Source organism: Leptopilina boulardi, unplaced genomic scaffold (assembly GCF_019393585.1).
Source record: "Leptopilina boulardi isolate dan_hultmark-lab unplaced genomic scaffold, ZJU_Lbou_2.1 LbouV2_303, whole genome shotgun sequence".
Taxonomy (NCBI): Eukaryota; Metazoa; Arthropoda; class Insecta; order Hymenoptera; family Figitidae; genus Leptopilina; species Leptopilina boulardi.
In genome coordinates, this window is record NW_026137867.1 from 432,710 (window position 1) to 451,399 (window position 18,690).

General features: G+C 26.7%; 4 protein-coding genes across 12 annotated transcripts in view; 2 read left to right on the plus strand and 2 right to left on the minus strand.

Annotated features, from left to right (window-relative positions):
• The window catches only part of LOC127282993 (cholecystokinin receptor type A), a 31,422-nt gene extending 26,426 nt beyond the window's left edge, over positions 1–4,996 (plus strand). For 6 of the 7 annotated variants that reach the window (XM_051307617.1, XM_051307618.1, XM_051307616.1 and 3 more), the window contains exon 7: positions 2,842–4,996. In XM_051307617.1, the coding sequence (XP_051163574.1) occupies positions 2,842–3,556 (715 nt within the window). In that variant the 3' untranslated portion in view covers positions 3,557–4,996. Of the gene's footprint in view, positions 1–278; positions 1,363–2,841 lie in introns of those variants that run through there. The other variant, XM_051307622.1, reaches the window with a different exon arrangement.
• Positions 4,997–5,121: 125 nt separating this feature from the next.
• On the minus strand, positions 5,122–7,984 carry LOC127282995 (uncharacterized). 2 transcript variants are annotated; one of them, XM_051307623.1, is made up of 8 exons: positions 7,547–7,984; positions 7,381–7,463; positions 7,097–7,256; positions 6,968–7,012; positions 6,648–6,832; positions 6,262–6,456; positions 5,925–6,161; positions 5,122–5,699 (listed from the first exon to the last, which is right to left on the minus strand). In XM_051307623.1, the coding sequence occupies exons 2-8, from the start codon at positions 7,414–7,416 to the stop codon at positions 5,508–5,510; spliced, it is 1,050 nt and encodes a 349-aa protein (XP_051163580.1). In that variant the 5' UTR covers positions 7,417–7,463; positions 7,547–7,984; the 3' UTR covers positions 5,122–5,507. The 2 variants fall into 2 exon arrangements, with proteins under 2 accessions (XP_051163580.1, XP_051163581.1); XM_051307624.1 differs by having other exon boundaries at positions 6,968–6,997; positions 7,381–7,983.
• Positions 7,985–8,101: 117 nt separating this feature from the next.
• Positions 8,102–18,690, minus strand: part of LOC127282957 (uncharacterized) — an 87,142-nt gene continuing 76,553 nt past the window's right edge. Inside the window, exons 9-24 of the mRNA XM_051307558.1 lie at positions 17,268–17,943; positions 16,347–16,833; positions 15,104–15,958; positions 12,632–12,674; positions 12,398–12,540; positions 12,044–12,136; positions 11,436–11,524; positions 11,158–11,285; positions 10,800–10,912; positions 10,553–10,708; positions 10,310–10,466; positions 10,012–10,223; positions 9,804–9,923; positions 9,559–9,714; positions 9,140–9,329; positions 8,102–9,012 (exon numbers count right to left, since the gene is read on the minus strand). Of these exons, the coding sequence (XP_051163515.1) occupies positions 8,867–9,012; positions 9,140–9,329; positions 9,559–9,714; positions 9,804–9,923; positions 10,012–10,223; positions 10,310–10,466; positions 10,553–10,708; positions 10,800–10,912; positions 11,158–11,285; positions 11,436–11,524; positions 12,044–12,136; positions 12,398–12,540; positions 12,632–12,674; positions 15,104–15,958; positions 16,347–16,833; positions 17,268–17,943 (3,764 nt within the window). The 3' untranslated portion in view covers positions 8,102–8,866. The remainder of the gene's footprint in view (positions 9,013–9,139; positions 9,330–9,558; positions 9,715–9,803; positions 9,924–10,011; positions 10,224–10,309; positions 10,467–10,552; positions 10,709–10,799; positions 10,913–11,157; positions 11,286–11,435; positions 11,525–12,043; positions 12,137–12,397; positions 12,541–12,631; positions 12,675–15,103; positions 15,959–16,346; positions 16,834–17,267; positions 17,944–18,690) is intronic.
• Positions 15,932–18,690, plus strand: part of LOC127282983 (metabotropic glutamate receptor 7-like) — a 248,951-nt gene continuing 246,192 nt past the window's right edge. For both annotated transcript variants that reach the window (XM_051307602.1, XM_051307605.1), the window contains exon 1: positions 15,932–15,977. The gene's annotated coding sequence lies outside the window, so the exon portion shown is untranslated. The remainder of the gene's footprint in view (positions 15,978–18,690) is intronic.

Genomic DNA, 18,690 nt, shown 5'->3' on the forward strand with positions numbered 1-18,690 from the left:
TCTCTTTGTTACAAATAAATTCCCCTCGAAGTTCAAAGAGCTTAATTAACTATATTGTCTTATAATTAATAATATTATAGTGAAATTAAACTTGAAACAAATATCACTTTATCTGTAAATTATATAATAATAATATTTACCATCAATTAATTTAGTTCTATTTGAAAACAATTGAAATTTTTTATTTATTTTAACAATATCGATTTAAATAGAAAGAAAAGTGATATGATTTTTGATTCGACGCCCATTCGTATTTTTTTGTTATTAATTGATTGCAGTCCAATGATCTGGATTCCGCAGTATCGCGAAATGCAATTGAATGGATCGGATTCAACAACATTCTCAGGAAACGAGACTCAACAAGATTCAAGACTGATTCCAGTTTGTTTTATGCAAGCAAATACAGACGCGACAACAGCTTTTTTCCTGTTATTGGTGATACTTTTTTTCTTTGTGCCACTTTTAATTCTAATGATTCTTTATTCAATTATTGTGAGGCATTTAATGAGGGACACATCATCGACGACAAATAACAGTGAACTCTATCATAATAGAGCTAAAAAACAAGTGATTCTCATGTTATTAACGGTTGTCATTAGTTTTTTCATTTGTCTAGCGCCATTTAAAATTCTTACATTCTACATTATTGTCGCACCTGAAAAACAAGTTGAGGCTATTGATAAAGAAATTTTCTATAATTTACTCTACTTTAGTCGAAATATGTTTTATCTTAATAGTGCTGTTAATCCAATTTTATATAATTTAATGAGCAGTAGATTTAGACATGGATTTTTGAGATTGTTTGGCGTGAAAAAAAATACTATCGATAGAAGCACACTTAGAAGCACTGTAACCGATACCAGAATTTCTAGAAGAGCTCTAAACAGTGATCATCAAGTCAATTTTGTTTGAATTTTCATTAATTATTAAAAAAAAAAAAAAATTGAAAGTATAAACAAAATTGTTATTTAAACAATTCAAATTTTTCTATAGTTCTTAGGATAATGTTCCAAAGATTTACTTAAATCTGTCTAACTATAGTATTAAATACATTTAAGGATTTCCACAAATAATTTAGTAACTAAGATGAAAAAAGTATTATCGACACATAGTTAAAAAAATAATGACTGATTACTCAAATATGATTAAAAAAAAAAAAAGAATTAAAGTCACTTTATCGTTTCTCTAATAGTAATTAACATTTTCATTAATAAGTACATATAGGTAAATAATAATTCCAAGTTTTTATTAAAAAAAAAATTACAAAAATTAACTATTTTTAACTGACAACGTATTTAAAAATGTTCAGAAAGTAGAAACAAGTGTTCAAAAATTACTCAGAAAATAAAAACAAGTGTTCAAAATTGATTCATAAAATAGAAACAAGTGTTCAAAATTAACTTATAAACTATTAACGAATGTTCAAAAAAGTTAGTATAAGATATAAATAAATAAATAAACGATTTTTTTAAAATTATTTAGAAAGTAGTTTAATGAGAAAGAAATTTTGAAATTTTTTTTTTATAGAAATGTGATGTTTTAAGATTTTATATATATATAAATGTTGTACTTTTATCGATATTTCCATAAAATTTTTCTTTTCTAAAAAATAATCCTGCGATTATTTTAGATGAAAAATATTTCAAATTGTAGAATAAAAAGTATTTCTGAAAGCATAAAATAAAATAAATATAAATAATTCGTTAAAAGATATATAAGTGAATTTCGCCATTTTTATATATTGCTTTTATATATATATATATATGTTTAAAGATCGAATTGAATGTATTTTGCGAATTTCGTCTATTTCAAAAATTTAATAACATTTAACTATTTCTAAAATTACGATAATAACAATTGTCTCATTAATAGGCATTATGTAAATGATAAAATAGTAAATTATAAAATAGTGAATTATAAAATAATAAGTCGAATTCCGTATAAATTATATATGTTAGTTGTATAGTAATAGGTTCATTTTGAAAAAATAGAACAGACCAAATAGAAAAAAAAATTATATAAGTGTTCACGTTAATAAATTTAATGTAAGTATTAAAATCTAAAAAAAATGAATTTTATTGATTTTCAAATTTTTTAAATAATTTTATGTTTTTTTATGCTTATATATTTTTTTATAGTTAATATTTTTTACAAAATTAAGAAACTTCAAATTGACCGAAGTATAAAATTGATTATAAAAAAAAATCAGCGTTTTGCTATTTTTTTTTTTTTTTTTTGTAAAATTTTTATTCCCATGACAAAATTAATGCATGTTTCTCAAAAAAAAAGTTTAATGTTCTCATCAGTGTTATGTAAAACAATGTTACCAATATTTAATTTATTGTATCGTAAACATAATATATATATAACAGCTACACACATAAATCTAATTAACATATTAAACATTCATTATTTCTGTGGAACCACGTAATTCTAAAACATGTTGCAGGCATGCACTAATAATACAGAAGCTTGTCGATATGCAAAGATCAAAGTTAATCACGCACATTAGTTTCCTCTTGCACAAAATTGTATATAATACAAAAAAAATTGCATGATGGAAATACATTTTATTAATAATTTCCCTGTCAATTGAAATTGATTTTGGACTGATTTGACTGATTTATTCTTTGTACAAATAATTTTTTATTCATGGAATTTCAAAAAAATGCAAAAAAAAAATATTATTTGGTCTAATTGTAAGAATTCATTGAAACAAATTAATTCTAAATGCGTCTTATATAATGATTGATATTGTGAATCAGTCATTTTTGTCTTATAATCGAAATCGAAAATTCGTCCTCTTATATAAGAATCGAATTTGGGAAATTTTGTTTGCAGTCCGATCCTGTGGATAACGCAATACAGATTGGAAAAGGACCACAATGGGAGTTTTTTTGAAACATGTTCAACCCCAGCTGATTCAACAGTGAACCAAATCTTCTTCCTGATAATAATAATTGTCTTCTTTATCATTCCTTTCCTAATCCTACTTGTCCTTTATACAGTGATAGCACGTCATCTAATGGAAAATCCGGCAATAAGTCGGGGACCAGCCAATAATCTACTTAAATATCGAAGACAAGTGATCCTAATGTTGGGCACAGTGGTTCTTTGTTTTTTCATTTGTCTACTTCCATTTAGGGCATTGACATTTTGGATTATTGTAACTCCACCTGAAATTATAGTCACCCTTGATTTCGATGATTATTATTGTCTTATCTATTTCTGTCGAGTGATGCTTTATCTTAATTCAGCGATTAATCCAATTCTCTATAATCTTATGTCGACGAAATTCAGAGAGGGTTTTCTTAGGCTCTGTGGAATTTCCAAAACTAAAGTGAAAAGAAAAAAGGAAAGCTCCGGTCGTACGGGGACCACAGGCTCAACAACTGGTAGCAGTACGAATCAATCTGATTATTGGAGGAGGCACAGTAGTAATAAAAGTTGTAGTGTTAAGGTCCCGGATGTTGCTTCTGATAAGCAAATAAAATTACCACTTCTATCGGCTGTTACCGGAAGTATTATTGGTAAAAAGCAGGAGAGTTATGTATGAGACTAAAAAGTCTGTTGTTGGTTTTGTTCCACTATTTATCGTGGAAATATTCCATATTTATGATATTATTATTTTTCTTATGGCTAACTTCTTTTTTTCATTTTATAATCAATTTTTTTTTTATTCGATAAAACTTATGTAAATTGTAAATATTGAATAATTATTTTTTAAACACTTTGAATTAGCCAATTAATATAATTATTAAATAAGAGAAATATTTAGTAATTCTACAATTTAGATCTTTAAAAAAAGAAAGAAAAATAGGGAAAATTCCCTTAATTGAAAAAAGCTCAAAATTTATCTGTTTATCTGAAATGGAACAAGATTGATAACAGTCTAGTTTTTATTTTTTTAATCGAATTGTATAATAGTGAAAATGGGGAAAATAGCGAATTATATAAATATTATATCAAAACGTATACGTATAATAATAATAAAAATAATAATAATCTTCGAGCAGTTGTAAAATTCTAGATGAATATCGAATTAGATGCTGAGCTTTATTTTCAATCCTTTCATGAATTTCTAATTAAAATGTTGTAAATGACACAAAAAAAAATATTTATTAATATAATTTGCCATGAAAGGATTTCGTTATAATTTTCTATGAATGAATTAAAAGTATTACCAGTGATCCGAATTATAATATAGTGTGGTCTGATATATTATATAATTTATTTATTGAATGGATTATAGCAGTGTTCTTATATCTAAAATATTTTTATTCTTTTACTGATTTATATAATATTCTCCAACAAAAGCCTTAAAATTTTGTGATATGATTGACAATTTGCATTTGTAGGAGGAACATATAAATTTTCACATAAAATTATTTTCATTTATACCTCTTATACAAAAAAAGGTGCTATTTTAAAAGACAAAGCATAGTTTATATAGTTATAAAATGTATTCTATAAAAAAAAACACTGTAAAAAGTTTTTTACAGTTCATCAAAGAGACTAACATATATAAATATTAATCTATTGAAAAAGAACCAAAATAGTCAGCAGAAAAAATTTTTTTAACGCAAAATCAAAATATGTAATCTTTACTCATCCTCTAGTCAGTGTCATGTACCTAAAAATATTCAAATTCCTTTCTTCATTTTATTTATTATTTTTTTTATCTAATTTAAGAGTTTGTACAGATTTTCCTGTTAAGATTTGTTTTTATAGTTGATTGAAAAATTCCAAAAATAAGAATTCAGAGTTAGAATTGAATGCGGTTATATTATGCTAACTGTATTTGAAAAGTTTTGCAATTTTTGTAATTGACGATGAAAAAGCAATTTATAAAATGCGTAATTACTTTAGGGATAAATTTGAAATTGTGCACCGGATGTGCCAGAATAGAATAAAATAATTAAAAGGCATAATATAAAGAAGAAAAAAAAAATGTTTAAAGAGATGTTATAAAAAAGTAATAAAAGTAATTAATTAAAATTCATTAAATGTAATTATACTTACTATTACGAAAATAGTTAAATATCATTATTTATTAGCGAATGTAAATTATATTTTATAGTTTATAGTATATAAAAAAAAGGAAAATGAAAAAATTATGAATTTTAATGAATGGCAAAGAGAATGTATTGCTCATTTATTTATAAAGCAATAAAGTTGTTTCAAAGTTAACATTATTGAAAAATGAGATCATTCTATTGATACCGAGTTTCGAATTTCGTTGTAAATGATCAAAGTACCATTTTTTTCAAACATTTACTGCAAACTACGCTATTGTCATGATTTATTTACAAAATCTATTAATTACGATTGTTAATTCAATATAATATAAATTTATTAATAAAATAAATTAAATAATAATCTTTAAACTCAAAAATATTTACAATTCTGTCACATACATTTTAATTTTAGCGGAAATCACAGATCTTTTTTTGTAAAATTGGAAACAATTTTTTCAAACTAATGAAAAATAAAAAACATTTCACAATTTACGTCAAATTCAAGAGTAAATTGGATTTTATCTTTGTTGAGGACATAAAAGTTTCTTTAACGAAAATAATGTCGTTTGCTAGATTGTTATCGTGTTCAACATAACTGTAAACGTAATAACCGTTTCCCTTCATCAGATCAATCATATATTCTTTACTTTCTTTGTTGTGAATGTATTCCACAGACAGCGCCTGAAAAATATAATAGTTTCAATATATTTACAAAATTAATTTTAAAATATAACAAAAAGCTGTTTTAAATTAAATATAAAAACATATTATAGGTATATAAAAACTTTCACAGATAGATACTTCAATTGTCTAATTGATAAAGAAAATATTATAAGGAAAGACTACAAAAAATTTATTTAAATTTGTACTAATTTTTGATTAATTTTAATTTAATCAGTGACTTACCTTAATATCTACCAAGTGAAATGGAATAGTTTCAAGTACTTGAAGTTCATTGCCTTCAATATCGAGACTAAAATAATCAATGCTCGTTCGATTTAGTGCAAGAATATAAGTAACCAATGGAAAACATTGAACATTTATATGTTTTCCCTTATGAGCAATATCCGGACTATTTGTAAGTTCTAAATTATCTTCAATTTCGTGAAGTCGTCCAATGTTATCAGCCATTAAAAACGATGACTGAAAATAAAAAGATGTTATTAATAATTAATTTCATTAATTAATGCATTCATTTACGGTAATACTTTGAAAGTAATATAAAAGTTATCTTTCATCTTACAATTGTTGGATAACTAGTGATACTAAGACAAGTGGGCGATAAATACGCGTTTCGATTTTTTAAAGTCATCTTTGCAAAATTTATCGGATCTGCCTCTATCAAAATTCCGGTCCATCCATAATAACGTTCAAGATTCAAAGTATTGCTACGAGTTTCCCCATCGTAAGCTCCGCATTCGATAAAAAATCCATTTTTCTAAAAATAATAATCTAATTAATCATTAGATTTTCATTAGTTTTAAAAATAAAATTATCAATATTTTGTTAAATTTTTATTTTGTAAAATATTGAAAATATTTTTAGATTTATTGATAATTATTAATAATAATAATAATAATAATTATTATTATTAATTAGTAATTTACTTATTTATTATCATAGACTTACAGCATAATTGAAAATTTCTCTTATTACTTCAGCTTGACCCATTGAAGGATCTTTCACCTCTGGAAATTTAAGCGAATAATTCTGATTAGTGTGATTAGGTTTTTCAATTATCCAATTCTCTCCAACTTCTCGGACTAGTTCTTTACTTATCTGAGAAATAATTTCACTATTGAACCACTTTTTACCTAGAAAAGAAAATTTTTCTTCATTAATAAATATTTGAAAATAATTTATAAAAATAATATATGTATATTTTTAATCATTTTATTTTTATTAATTCTATTTCACTGCAAGGATAAAGAATTATAAATATAGCTTACCATTTGAAAAGTTGTAATATTTACTAAGTACTGAAACAGCAAATGCTAAAATTAATTTAATATGTTTTAATATATTAAAATTTAAAATATTTTTTTAATTACTTGAAAATTATTTTAAAAAATATTTACCATTTTGTTGTACTTCATTTGGAACATCATCATTAAAATTTTTTGTGTTTGACTCTATTTTCGAAATGTAAATGCAGAATATTACAATTGATAACATTGTTAATGTCAAGAGAGCCGATAAAAGATACGACTTTTGTCGGAATAAACAACTTTTTCTTGACTAAAAAAGAAAAATTAGTAACAAAAAAATTAAAGGATGTTCTACTTAAAAATATAATTTTAATTAGCAAATTAATTAATGTATTAGAAGCATTACAGATTTTTTTCAAAATTATTAACTTTACCATAGATTTGAAATCCATTTTTTTGCAGTTATGCATTTGTTTCTTTCTTTTTTTTTAAATTTTTACGTGGCTAGTGAATCAAACTGCAGCAACAGAAAAAAATGAGCTGATTGCAGATTATGCATGTCATAAAAATGTATTTACAGTGATAAGCATAAGTACTAACATTGAGTTTATAAAACTTGAGGTAAATATATAGTATTGAAAAAATTCGAAAATATAATAGAACTCCTTATAACTTGTCGTTTGTCGGCACAATACTGCAGTAGATGTATATTGAAAGTTTAAAACTCAAGACACTATAGGAAGAGTTTGAGAGTGTGGGTTTGGTTCTATTAATATGTCTATACTAAAGCAACACTGTAACCGGTGACTTGAAATCGACTCTGAATATATTTGACTGAAAAAAAAATTCCTGCATAATTTATATTTTCAAATAATCATGTTATCTATTGAACTATATAATTTTCTTTTTGAAATCTTTCAAGTAATTAAAACAAATTTAAAATTAATTTAACATTTCCAAAGTAATTTAAATTGGATTTTTTAATCACTAGGTATATTCCCTATTAGGTAATTAGCATATCTATCCATATTGTATAACACTTGCCACATTTATTTTAATTTTCTATATTTATTGCACTATTGCAAAAATTCACTTTCGATTATATTCTACTTTTACGGAAGCTGAAAATGATATAATAAAATAATAAGACTCAAGTTATGTGCTTAAGTTAATATATATATATATATTTTTTTTTTGTTTTTTATTTAATCATTTAATACAAATAATGCAACGAATTTTTTTTTATTTCGAAGCCATTTTCTATGATTTGAAACTAAATATGAAGAGCCAAAATAGAAAAAGAACAATGAAATTTATAGAATAAATAGTGCACAATGATATCGCTATCAACTGGCTAAATGTCAATAAAACTCTTCTTTTGCAAAATAAACAAAGATTTTTTCGATAATTTGTATACTCTACAATATTATAAAGCAGCAATCAGAATCGCAAAATTCGATTGAAAAATAAAAAATATATTATGCATTTGCCTTACAAGCTTTTGCAATATAAATAAGAAAAAAAATTAAAACTAAAAAGAAAACAAAGTATTTGATTACTTTTATAAGTTTTTTTCTTCTTTTTTTGTTTCTTTGAAAGTAAAAAAAATATAATTAATAAAAGAATATAAAAAAACAAAAACAATTTGAAAATATGGATTTTGGTCAATATTTCGTATTTTCTTTTACTAATATATACGCACACTGCTGTGAAATTACGTGTTGAGTTAACTCGTTAAGTTTTATTTAAATGAGGAAAGGCAAACCACCTTCTGCTTCACATTTTTTTTTTACTTTAGAGGATATTGCAGTATAGAAATATATACATATATATTTTTTTCATATATATACACATATATTTATATATCTTTTTCTTTTATCTCTCCAAATTATTTAAAAATGATGACTGTTTTCTTGATAATTAACTATTGTTAGAATCTAATTTTTCACTGGATTCAGAACTAGCACTACTAGTTAGGCGAGATTGCTTTAAGCTGTCTAGATATTCCTCTTGAGAAGTAGCCAACACCTGTGATATAATATCACTATCTTCCCAGTCGGTCAGACCTTTAGAAAAAAATTTCAAAACATCAAAAATTTTGCAATTCAAATTAAAAATAGTTCTTACAATAGACAAAATTTTTTGACTTTTAAAGGTTTCTTTAAAAAAGCTTTTTCCTAATTAAATACTAACCGAAAACTTCTGGAGGCAGTCGATTAAAAACAGAAATATCGGGTGAAGCTTGCGACTCTTTGCTGCTGCCAGGCACAGGTTCTTGAGGCGCGGAATTCACCTCGAATTCAGTTGGAAGAAGAGGTTTACTTGCATTTGGAGGTGATTGATGTTGTGGAGATCTTTTGGTATAACGTACAGAATCAGAAACCTATAAAAAAAAATTCAAACAAAAATAATGAATCACTAGAAACAATTGTTCAATAGAGACAAAAGTAAAATGAGAAAGAAGCTTCTAATCGATAAACAAAAAATAAACCGTAATTAAAAAAAAAAGTCAAAATCGTACAGCCAAAAAAATAAAAGAATTTTTTTTGAAAAAAAAAAAAAAACCGAATTTCCTGAAGCTTATAGGAAACGAGAGTCTGTTTTGTACAGACCTTTGGGGAATTTCGTAGAGAATCTGCAGTTGGTGCAGTTCCTGTTGGAGAAGAAGTATGACTTCGTTGTTGAGCGCGACTGCCATGCGAATGAAAGAGAGCATGGCTATGTTGAGTACCCGTAAGCGTACTAGAGCTACTACTACTAGCTGATCGCTTAAAAAAAATAGCACAAGTACATGTAAAAAAAAACATTCTCTTTTCCTTTTTGTTTTCTCAATAAATTAAATTCTCAATATACTTACTGCTTTTCTCATTTCGTTATCGCGTAACCATTGCAAGTAACTTTCCCTGGCCACTTGTTCTTCAATTGCCTCATTTGTAGCTTCCCAATCAGTTGCTTTGATTTTATCCTCTAGCATAGTCTGTAAAATAGAAAAAAAATTCCTTAAGCGTCTGTTTTTTGTTTTCGATTCATATTCCAAATAATTTTTCAAATGAAAAACATTATACCTGTTCGATATGTAAGTCCTCACTTTGACGGACGGCATCTGATACTAAAGCACGATCAGCAGATCCAGGATTATAAGATGGTAAACCAAGACCAACACCAACTGTTGCTTTATATGGATCAACAATACTATTGTAGTGACTAACTCGATGATATGACAATCGTATTGGCTCATTGTCCGTTTTATGCACTCCATGAAAAATGTTGATAGGTTCTGATAAAAATTCAAAAAATGTATATTTAAAAAAAAACTTTTTCTTCAAAAATTCATATCTAATTAAAATTGACATAACAAAATACCTGTACTATAACAAAAAAGCTCCACAGATCTATTATACATTTCGGACATGGCTTGCATTTCTATGTGATTTCCATGCACGTATTCTTGTCGTTTTCTATCTACATATGTGGTGAAATCTTCGGCTACAAAGTGAGAAAAGAATTCTTGATTTGCTGCCTGAAAGCAAAGAAAAAACGTGAAAATCATATTAATTAGAGATTTTGTGGAATTTCTACAATATTGCAATAATAATAGACGCTTACGATATAATCCATGCAATGTTTTCTAACAACACCATGCATTTCTTGATCTCCATAAACTTGATCGGACACAGCTCTGAATAAACAAGCACCATCCTCACCCATTTTTTTAACAATAAATCCTACTTTTCGCATTCGTTTCTCGAACCATCGATCACGCTATAGAAAACAAAAAAATATTTATTCAAATAATTCAATCGTGGAAAAATTAATTTTTCATTTTCATAAAAAGATTTATTTATTTTTTTACCTCTTGCCATTCATCGGCTGTAAGATTTGTGCGACCTGTATATTCATCGCCGCTATTGTAACCATTTGAAAGTTCATTCTCATGATTCTCTTCCATCCGACTATTGCTACCTGCTTGTTGATGAATAAATTACAATTAGATTTTAATATTGAATTTAAATAATTAACGATCAGTATTAGTTAAAAAATCATTTTTTGAAAAATTAAAAATAATTTTAGACTGTAAATTCAAATACATTCTTTGAACAATCGGATTATCATGTGTAATTATTATTTGTTGATCACTAGAATTTTAAATTTTGAATATTTAAACGAATACAATCTTTATATTTTTATTCTATTGAAATTAATCTAATTACCCTGCAAACCACTACCAGAAGCTGTGGGAGGCGTTGCTTGTCTCTCTCGTTCTCTCTCCCTTTCTCTTTCACGTCCTCTGTCCCTTTCTCTTTCACGTTTATTTCGCGAACTTCGGCTAATGCAAGAGCTGTAAATAAAAAAGAAAACTTTACAATTTCTAATTATTGTTTTTAAACAATGAAAATATGAAAAAACTTTACTACATTACATTTAAGAAACAAAATTTTAATAATTAAATAATCGTTAATAAACTTTCATAAAATTGAAATATTTATACCTATGTGGACTTGCTCGTTGACGATGACGTTTACCATGACTGGGACCCCCGCCATCCTCAAAGTGTTTTTCTTCTCGACGATCAGTACTCTATAATTATTTTCATAAATATTAATTTTTTTAAATTAAAATATCCATTGAGAAAAATTGCTTTAAACAAATTTTTTGGAATGCTGTGTTTTAAGAATATGAATAGCACATATTGCAATCAAGATTTTAAGGAATGTTGAAACAACAGTTATTTATAGAAAATAATGTTTAACATACATTTGTCGCCCTTACCCAGTGCAGGGATTAAAAACTTCCCATTTTCATAATTACCATCAAAAAATAATATTTATTATTTCAAATAATCAGATTATTTTGAAGTAGAAAAACATTTTTTTCTATACATTAAATTTAATCGTTAATTTAAATTAAGTACAAAATTCGATCAAAACAAAATATATCCACAAATTCAGAAACTACAATAAAAAAAAAAAAAAATTCTTAATCAGTGAGAATGATTGAAATGATAGTAAACAAAATTTTGATTCTTCAAATTTTATTTACAAACACTGTGGTGTCCAAATTGTATTTAATAAAAAAAAAAATTCTTTTTTTTCTCACCTCATAAGAAGTGTTGGTGAGAACTATTGGACCAGATCCATGTTCACCCTGCACCGAGTGAAGATCAACTCCAAATCCACTACCCCCACGAACCTGATTAAAAAAAAATTAAGAAAAGGTTGAAAAAATAGGAATTTTTTGAAGCTAAAGATTATTATAAATCAAATAAAATATAAAATGTTATAATTTTTTTTTGCTGTTATCAGAATTTTTTTACATGTCTGATAATATATTCAAGACATATTTAATCATTTCTCTAATTATAAATAAAAATTTTTTTTTTGAAAGAAATATTTACTAAATATCACAAATGACACGTGTGTTTGTGATGAAAAACAATGATATTCTTTTTACCTGATAAGGACTATTAGGTAAAGTAATTGAGCCTGATCCATGTTCGTTTTGTACTCCATGAACATCGACCTCAGACCCATTACCTCCTTCACGTCTGTCCTTTGTCCCACTAGGTTTCTTCTTAGAAAGAATAGTCATTTTGTCTTAACGATTTTTCAATTAATTGATGTTTTTTTTTATGTCCACAAAAAAGTTTTCGTTTTTCTTCTTTATTTTCAGTTTCGTGTGACGCACTTTGGAAATCCGTATGTGCACTCGATACGAAGGTCGTAGTCCTCTGCCTTCGTAATCACATTCACTACGAGGCTATTATTTTCCTCAGGAATGCAAGTATCAACACATCGAGTTTCAATAAATTTTTGACACCTTCGAAGCACAATTATCCTAAAATTTGATCATTAAATGATCACGAGAATAGAAACACAATGTGAAATGTACACTAAACAGAACGTTGCTGATTTGTTACGATATTAGCACAGATTTTCTCATGTGCAATAAACTTCCAATGTTTTGTGGGTCAGCCATCTTTTTTCCCGATTAGTGGATCAACTTTGGAGAGAGGAGGACTTCATAGAATGTTATCTAAAGATGGTAACATTTTTACAAGAACGGAAACAACATGCGCCAGCTACAGTCGGTAAGTAATTTTTTTTATAAATTTTACTTTTATTTATTCATTTAATCAAATTAAAAGTTATTAAATGTGTAATATTAAACTGGTAATTTAAAAGATAAATTAATTTTTGATTTACTTTACAAGATTGGGTAAAAATATTTGAAGTAAACTCGTCACATGGAAATATTACTCGAATTTTGAGGTTAGGTAGGACAGTCGCTAGGTTCGCCACTAGTTTTCGCAGTTTCCGTTTGCGACAAGGAAAGAAAATTGATTCAAACTTGTTAAACTTGTCAAGAAATTTTTTCAGCAAAGTGAATTTAATTCAGTGAGTAAACTTAATAATAGTTATATTGAAATATCAGTAAACAATTTAAAGTTTTATCAATTAAAATGCGAAATTGAAGTGTCGTTAGTCGATTTCTGTTGCTATTCAAACTTCATATGTTTTTGTGATCTTTATTTATTTTTTTTCCTCTTTTTTTTGTACTAATGTTTCATAAAAATTGTGATTCTTTTTATTCAAAAGTTTACTTTTAATCAGGTACATTACTTTTAATTCGTGATAAATATATATTTGTGTTTCCTAACCTATAATTGCAAGTGCGTCTATTGTTTGATTGACGAAATTTAGGGATGATATAATTAATGTTTTTGATTATGGTAAAAAAAAAATTTTTGTTTTAACAAATTTCATAAATCCAGTGCTTTTTTCTTTGATATTTTATATCAATAATGATGACTTATTGATATTTTAGAAAAATTTGAGGTTCTTGAGCGGGAATGAGAAATTATTCATCAGGTAAACTATTTTACAAGTTTTTATATATTGATTTTTGATAAGGAATTGAAAAAAATCAAATAATTCGGTCTATAGAATCTTTTTTTTTTATTCTGAGCAAAGTACAAAACACTTTTTCGGCTTAAGTGCTAAAAATTATAATTCAATTTTTACGATACTTATAAACGTTTTCAGCGATTGTAAATTCGTGAGATTACATTTGCCGACTATTTCAGAATTCAACAATTTAATTAAGGCAACTCTTTTATTTTTAAATGCTAAACTTGTCTTTTAAATATATTACTATTTATTGCCTATGTAGAAGAACTTCATAGGCATTTTATTTAAAATATAAGTTCTTTTTCTCTCTTTCACTCTCTCTCTCTCTCTCTCTCTTTTTCTCTCTACACACTCGGGTTTATATTGTTTACATATACAGTAAAAATGTATTCAAAGCACACTTGACTTTTTCAAATTATATTCCTGTTCATTTAGAAAAATTTGAACTACAATTTTGGCACGTGTTTACTGTAAAAAATATTTTCCAGTATTGTGACGTGTATAAAAATTTAAGAAAAAGTTTATAAATTTTTTTTTTTTTTTTTAATGAAAAACGTGCTGTGATTGAAGTTCAATTCTACTGTTTCAATCGCCTTTTATCGAATATACATCCCAGACTAGACTAGCAAGCAATCAGGACTTTAAGCCAGCTATCATTAAAATAGAAATAATTTTTCTCTATATACATAATATTTATTTGACGTATCAAAATACGAGGTTTTTTTTCAGTGTATTTGAAAATAATAAATTAGAGACGCAACGATGCGAATTGCCAATTTTTGTACAGAAGAAAACTTGAAATTTTTATTTCAAGACTATAAATTGTAGAATAAGAGAAATTACAATTTATAATTTCTCAAATATTTTACATATATAAATGTTCTGATTTAGTTAAATAATTTAGAATAAATAATAACGCGAAAATGTCTTCCGTGAGGTATATATTTATATATATATATATATATATTTTTTTTTTTGTTGACTCTAATATTAAAAAATACTTTACTTTCAGTCATTTTTGTACAAAGAAAGATAATCAAGAGCCATTTTCTAATCAGTTCATTCGTATCAGTAATCACTGAAGACAAAATTATATCAGAACCGTCGTATTTTTCTTTTCTAATTTACAACTTATTTGCGATTTTTTTTTGTTTCTAATAATTACGTATTAATTATTATAAAATCTTACAATTTGGGCCGTATTGATTTGAAAAGATTGGGCGTGATTTTTTTTTTTTTTTTAAAGAGCAGTCTCTAGGGTTGGAGCACTTGGACTACGAGTAACATTTTGCATTTTTGCATGTTGAGGTGATTCAGATCGCGCTCGAAATCGTTTTTCAAAAAGGAAATTTTGATTTTGGCTATTGTGAGGGCCACTGGCCAAAAATTGTGCTTTCGCCAACTGGTTATTCAGTCTACGATTCTCAAATGCGCTGATTGAATCTTGCGCGCTACTTTGTACTGAAGAAGACTTTAAATATGTATTCATTGTCTCTTGTTCCTTGATTTTTGTTTCAATTTGTGAATATAAAGGAGGCACCCTTTGATACGTGATTCCGGTTAAGTTTGTCGTTAATTGAGGCAGTTGCGTTTTTTTATTATTATTATTAATATTAATATTATGTTTCACATCGTTTGTATGTTGTATTTTTGTCATATCATTAGTATTATTGATTTCTTTTAATAATTTTGTTGATATTCTATTATTATCATTATTATGAGATTCTTTTCTTTCCGTTTGTACACTACTATATAAATCTAATTGTCTTTTGGATTTTACAGAAGGCTGGATTGTATTCTCTGGAGATGGTTTCATTGCCTTCTCTTCGGCTGCGGTGTCTTCAATTATTGTCGACGAAAGAACGTCGGTTCTTGGTGTTTGGAACCTCCATGCCGATCGAGGACTGAGAACTTTTGAGAGAGGCGATGGTGGAAGATTTTGTGGTGATTGCTGCTGCTGCTGTAATTGACACTGTTGACGAGAAAGTTTCAATTGTTCGGCTGCTGAAAGTCTCATTGGTCCACTTTTTATACTTTGCTGAAGGAGCAATCGTTTGAAATCGAGACGGGATGTTGCTGATGGCGTTTGAATGGTTGCTGGTATCTGGAAAGAGAATTTCAAGGTAAGTTAATAATTATTATTTATTTTTAGTATTTAGAATTAGTGCACGAGATTTGCTTTAGTTTTTAAGTTTAATAATTTGATGAATTTAAAAAAAATGAAATTGAAGGGAATATTTCTCTTTTTTATAACAGTATGAACAATTTTAGTTAATTATTCAAATTAATTAAAAATATAATTGAAATAGAAATTTTCCGATTTAAATATTTAGTGAAATTAAAATTCAATTAAATAGAAATTTAAATAGTATTTCGATTAAATAATAATTTGATTAAAATATTGTTTCGTTTAGATGAAAATACGATCATTGAGGGAAAATAGTGGTTTTATTTTTTGAAATTAAATAACTAAGAAATTTTTTTTTACTCACTTCCGGTGTTTTTTGAGACTCAGGACTCCAGCTGTGCCTTGTGCCAGCGTTATTTGTAAAAAGTGAATGCATAGATCCTGTAGGAGATAAATTATCACTATCGTCTTTAATATTTAATCTCTTTTTTGATTTGTGAATGGCGGTGAATAATTCCTCGTTTGACATGGTGCTTCTTGTTGGTGAAAGAACAATATTCGTGGGAGTATTTCTTCCTGAAGAAGAACCCAGAATTGGTGTACTTTTACCTGATGTATTAATAATTCTTGCTGAAGGACTTTTTGTCGTTAAAGCCAAACGTTCAGCAACAGTTGGTGTTGATCTTCCAGTTGGTGTTGATGATTGAAATCCATTACTATTTTCTGGACCAATAGGTGAAAGTGGAGTGCGTTTTAAATTTTCAACAGAGGGATATTTTTTCTCCAATTGTTGTACGGGTGATGTTGCGAATGATCGATATCCAAAAGCTAAACCTTGAGCTGGCGCGAATCTATAAACGAAAAAAAATTCTAATTAATTTTTTATTTAATTGTTAATAATTACTTTTTATCTAATTATGAATAAATTCAATTAATTTTCATTGATATACTCTGGGATCAAAAAGTTCTAGGACACTTGAATTAATTGCTTGAAAATGCCCACTTAACTTTCAGTACAAATATTTCCATAGAATATTCAGTCAAAGGTATTAAAATGGGATAATTTAAAAGTTTATTAAATTAAAAGTGGACCAAAATTCACTCGACGGTGAATTTAATGACCATTTTAATATTATAAATATGGAATTTGTTTTTTAAAGTTAGAAGCTTTTTTCTTGTTGTATAATAATTAGGATTCTGAAATTTTGATTTAAACGATAAAAACGGTAAAAAAATATTTAGTTATATTAGAAAGAATATTTAATTAGTTTTTTAAAATTTTTACCTGTTTCTGACGTCCACGGGTGGATTGCGATGTTGTTGCTGTTGTTGAAAGAGTTTGCTTCTAGCTTCTAATTCCATGTGCCTCCTCCTTAGGTCCATGTAGGTGTCAGATTCCGGTTGTCTATGATATCCTATTTGTTCCGGTGTTGGTTTCTGACTCTGTCTAGCTAGCATATGCATAGAACTGACGGGACCTCGACTCAAACCTCGAGTAATATCAGGTGTTACACTACGAGGAGGTTCAATTTCTTTTTGTGATTTTCTATTTGGAAGTGTGAAAAATTGTTGATTTCTTGAATTTTGAGCATCAACAACTTGTTGAATGTACATTCTTTGATTTTGATTTTCATTGTAATTTGAAAATACATGAGATTGATGATCTAAATATTGTGGATTTTTCTCATAGATTTGATAATTTCTTGGATCGTCGATATAAGTTTGTTGATGATACACCATTTGTGATGGTTGTTGTTGTTGATAATAATTTGATCGGTTGTCATACATATCACATTGCCTAGGGTAGAACATTGCTTGAGATTTAGAATCATTTCCAAAATCTTCGTAACTTTGAGTTTTTCTTAGGTCATGTGGTCTCGGTGGACCAATGTACGGTGGCGGTTGTGGAATTATCACTTGTCCTGGAATTGTTTCCCCGGTAATTGAAAGCAAAGGATTTTCTGAAACAAATATTCTTCCTTGATTTATTTTGTTCTCTTTTGTTGTTTTTTAGTTAAATTTTTTAGCTACAAAAAATTTTCAAATGTATTTAAAAAAAATAATAATAATTTTACTGTTTTGTTATTTAGTTGAAGTTGAATTTAAAGACAGATATTGATTTATATAAAGCGTATAAGCAGTCACAGAAGCAAGCGAATATTAAAAAAAGCAGGCATTTTGCAAAACGTCAAACAGTGCAAAATGTGTTAATGAATAAATGCGTGTGCGTGTTAGTGTAAACAAAAATCAGGAAAATATGGTCAATTTCGATAAATTATCACCTACTTTGATTGTTACATAAAAAAAGTTTTATTTTTATTATTATCAGTAATGAATATTTTTAGCTACATAAAGAGAGAAGTTTGTTTATTTAAATTTTTTTTTGTATATCGAAATCATTAACAAGAATAAATATTTTTAATGTAAAAGAATTTAACATTCACGATTAATGGAAGATAAAATTTCAAAACTAAAAAGATAACAATTAAAGAGTTGCATTAAATTAAAGCTTATAAAAAAATACAAGTTTTTATTCATTGAAAACAGTCTAAAAATTTTATATAATTAACAACGATAGTAAATAATAGTTTTTAATTATCAATGAATTTTATTAAATTATTAAATATTGAATCAAAAAACTCATAATACATTTCATGAAAATGTTTGAATATTTTTGAAGTGTTCTTTTTAACCCTTTCGACCCTGCT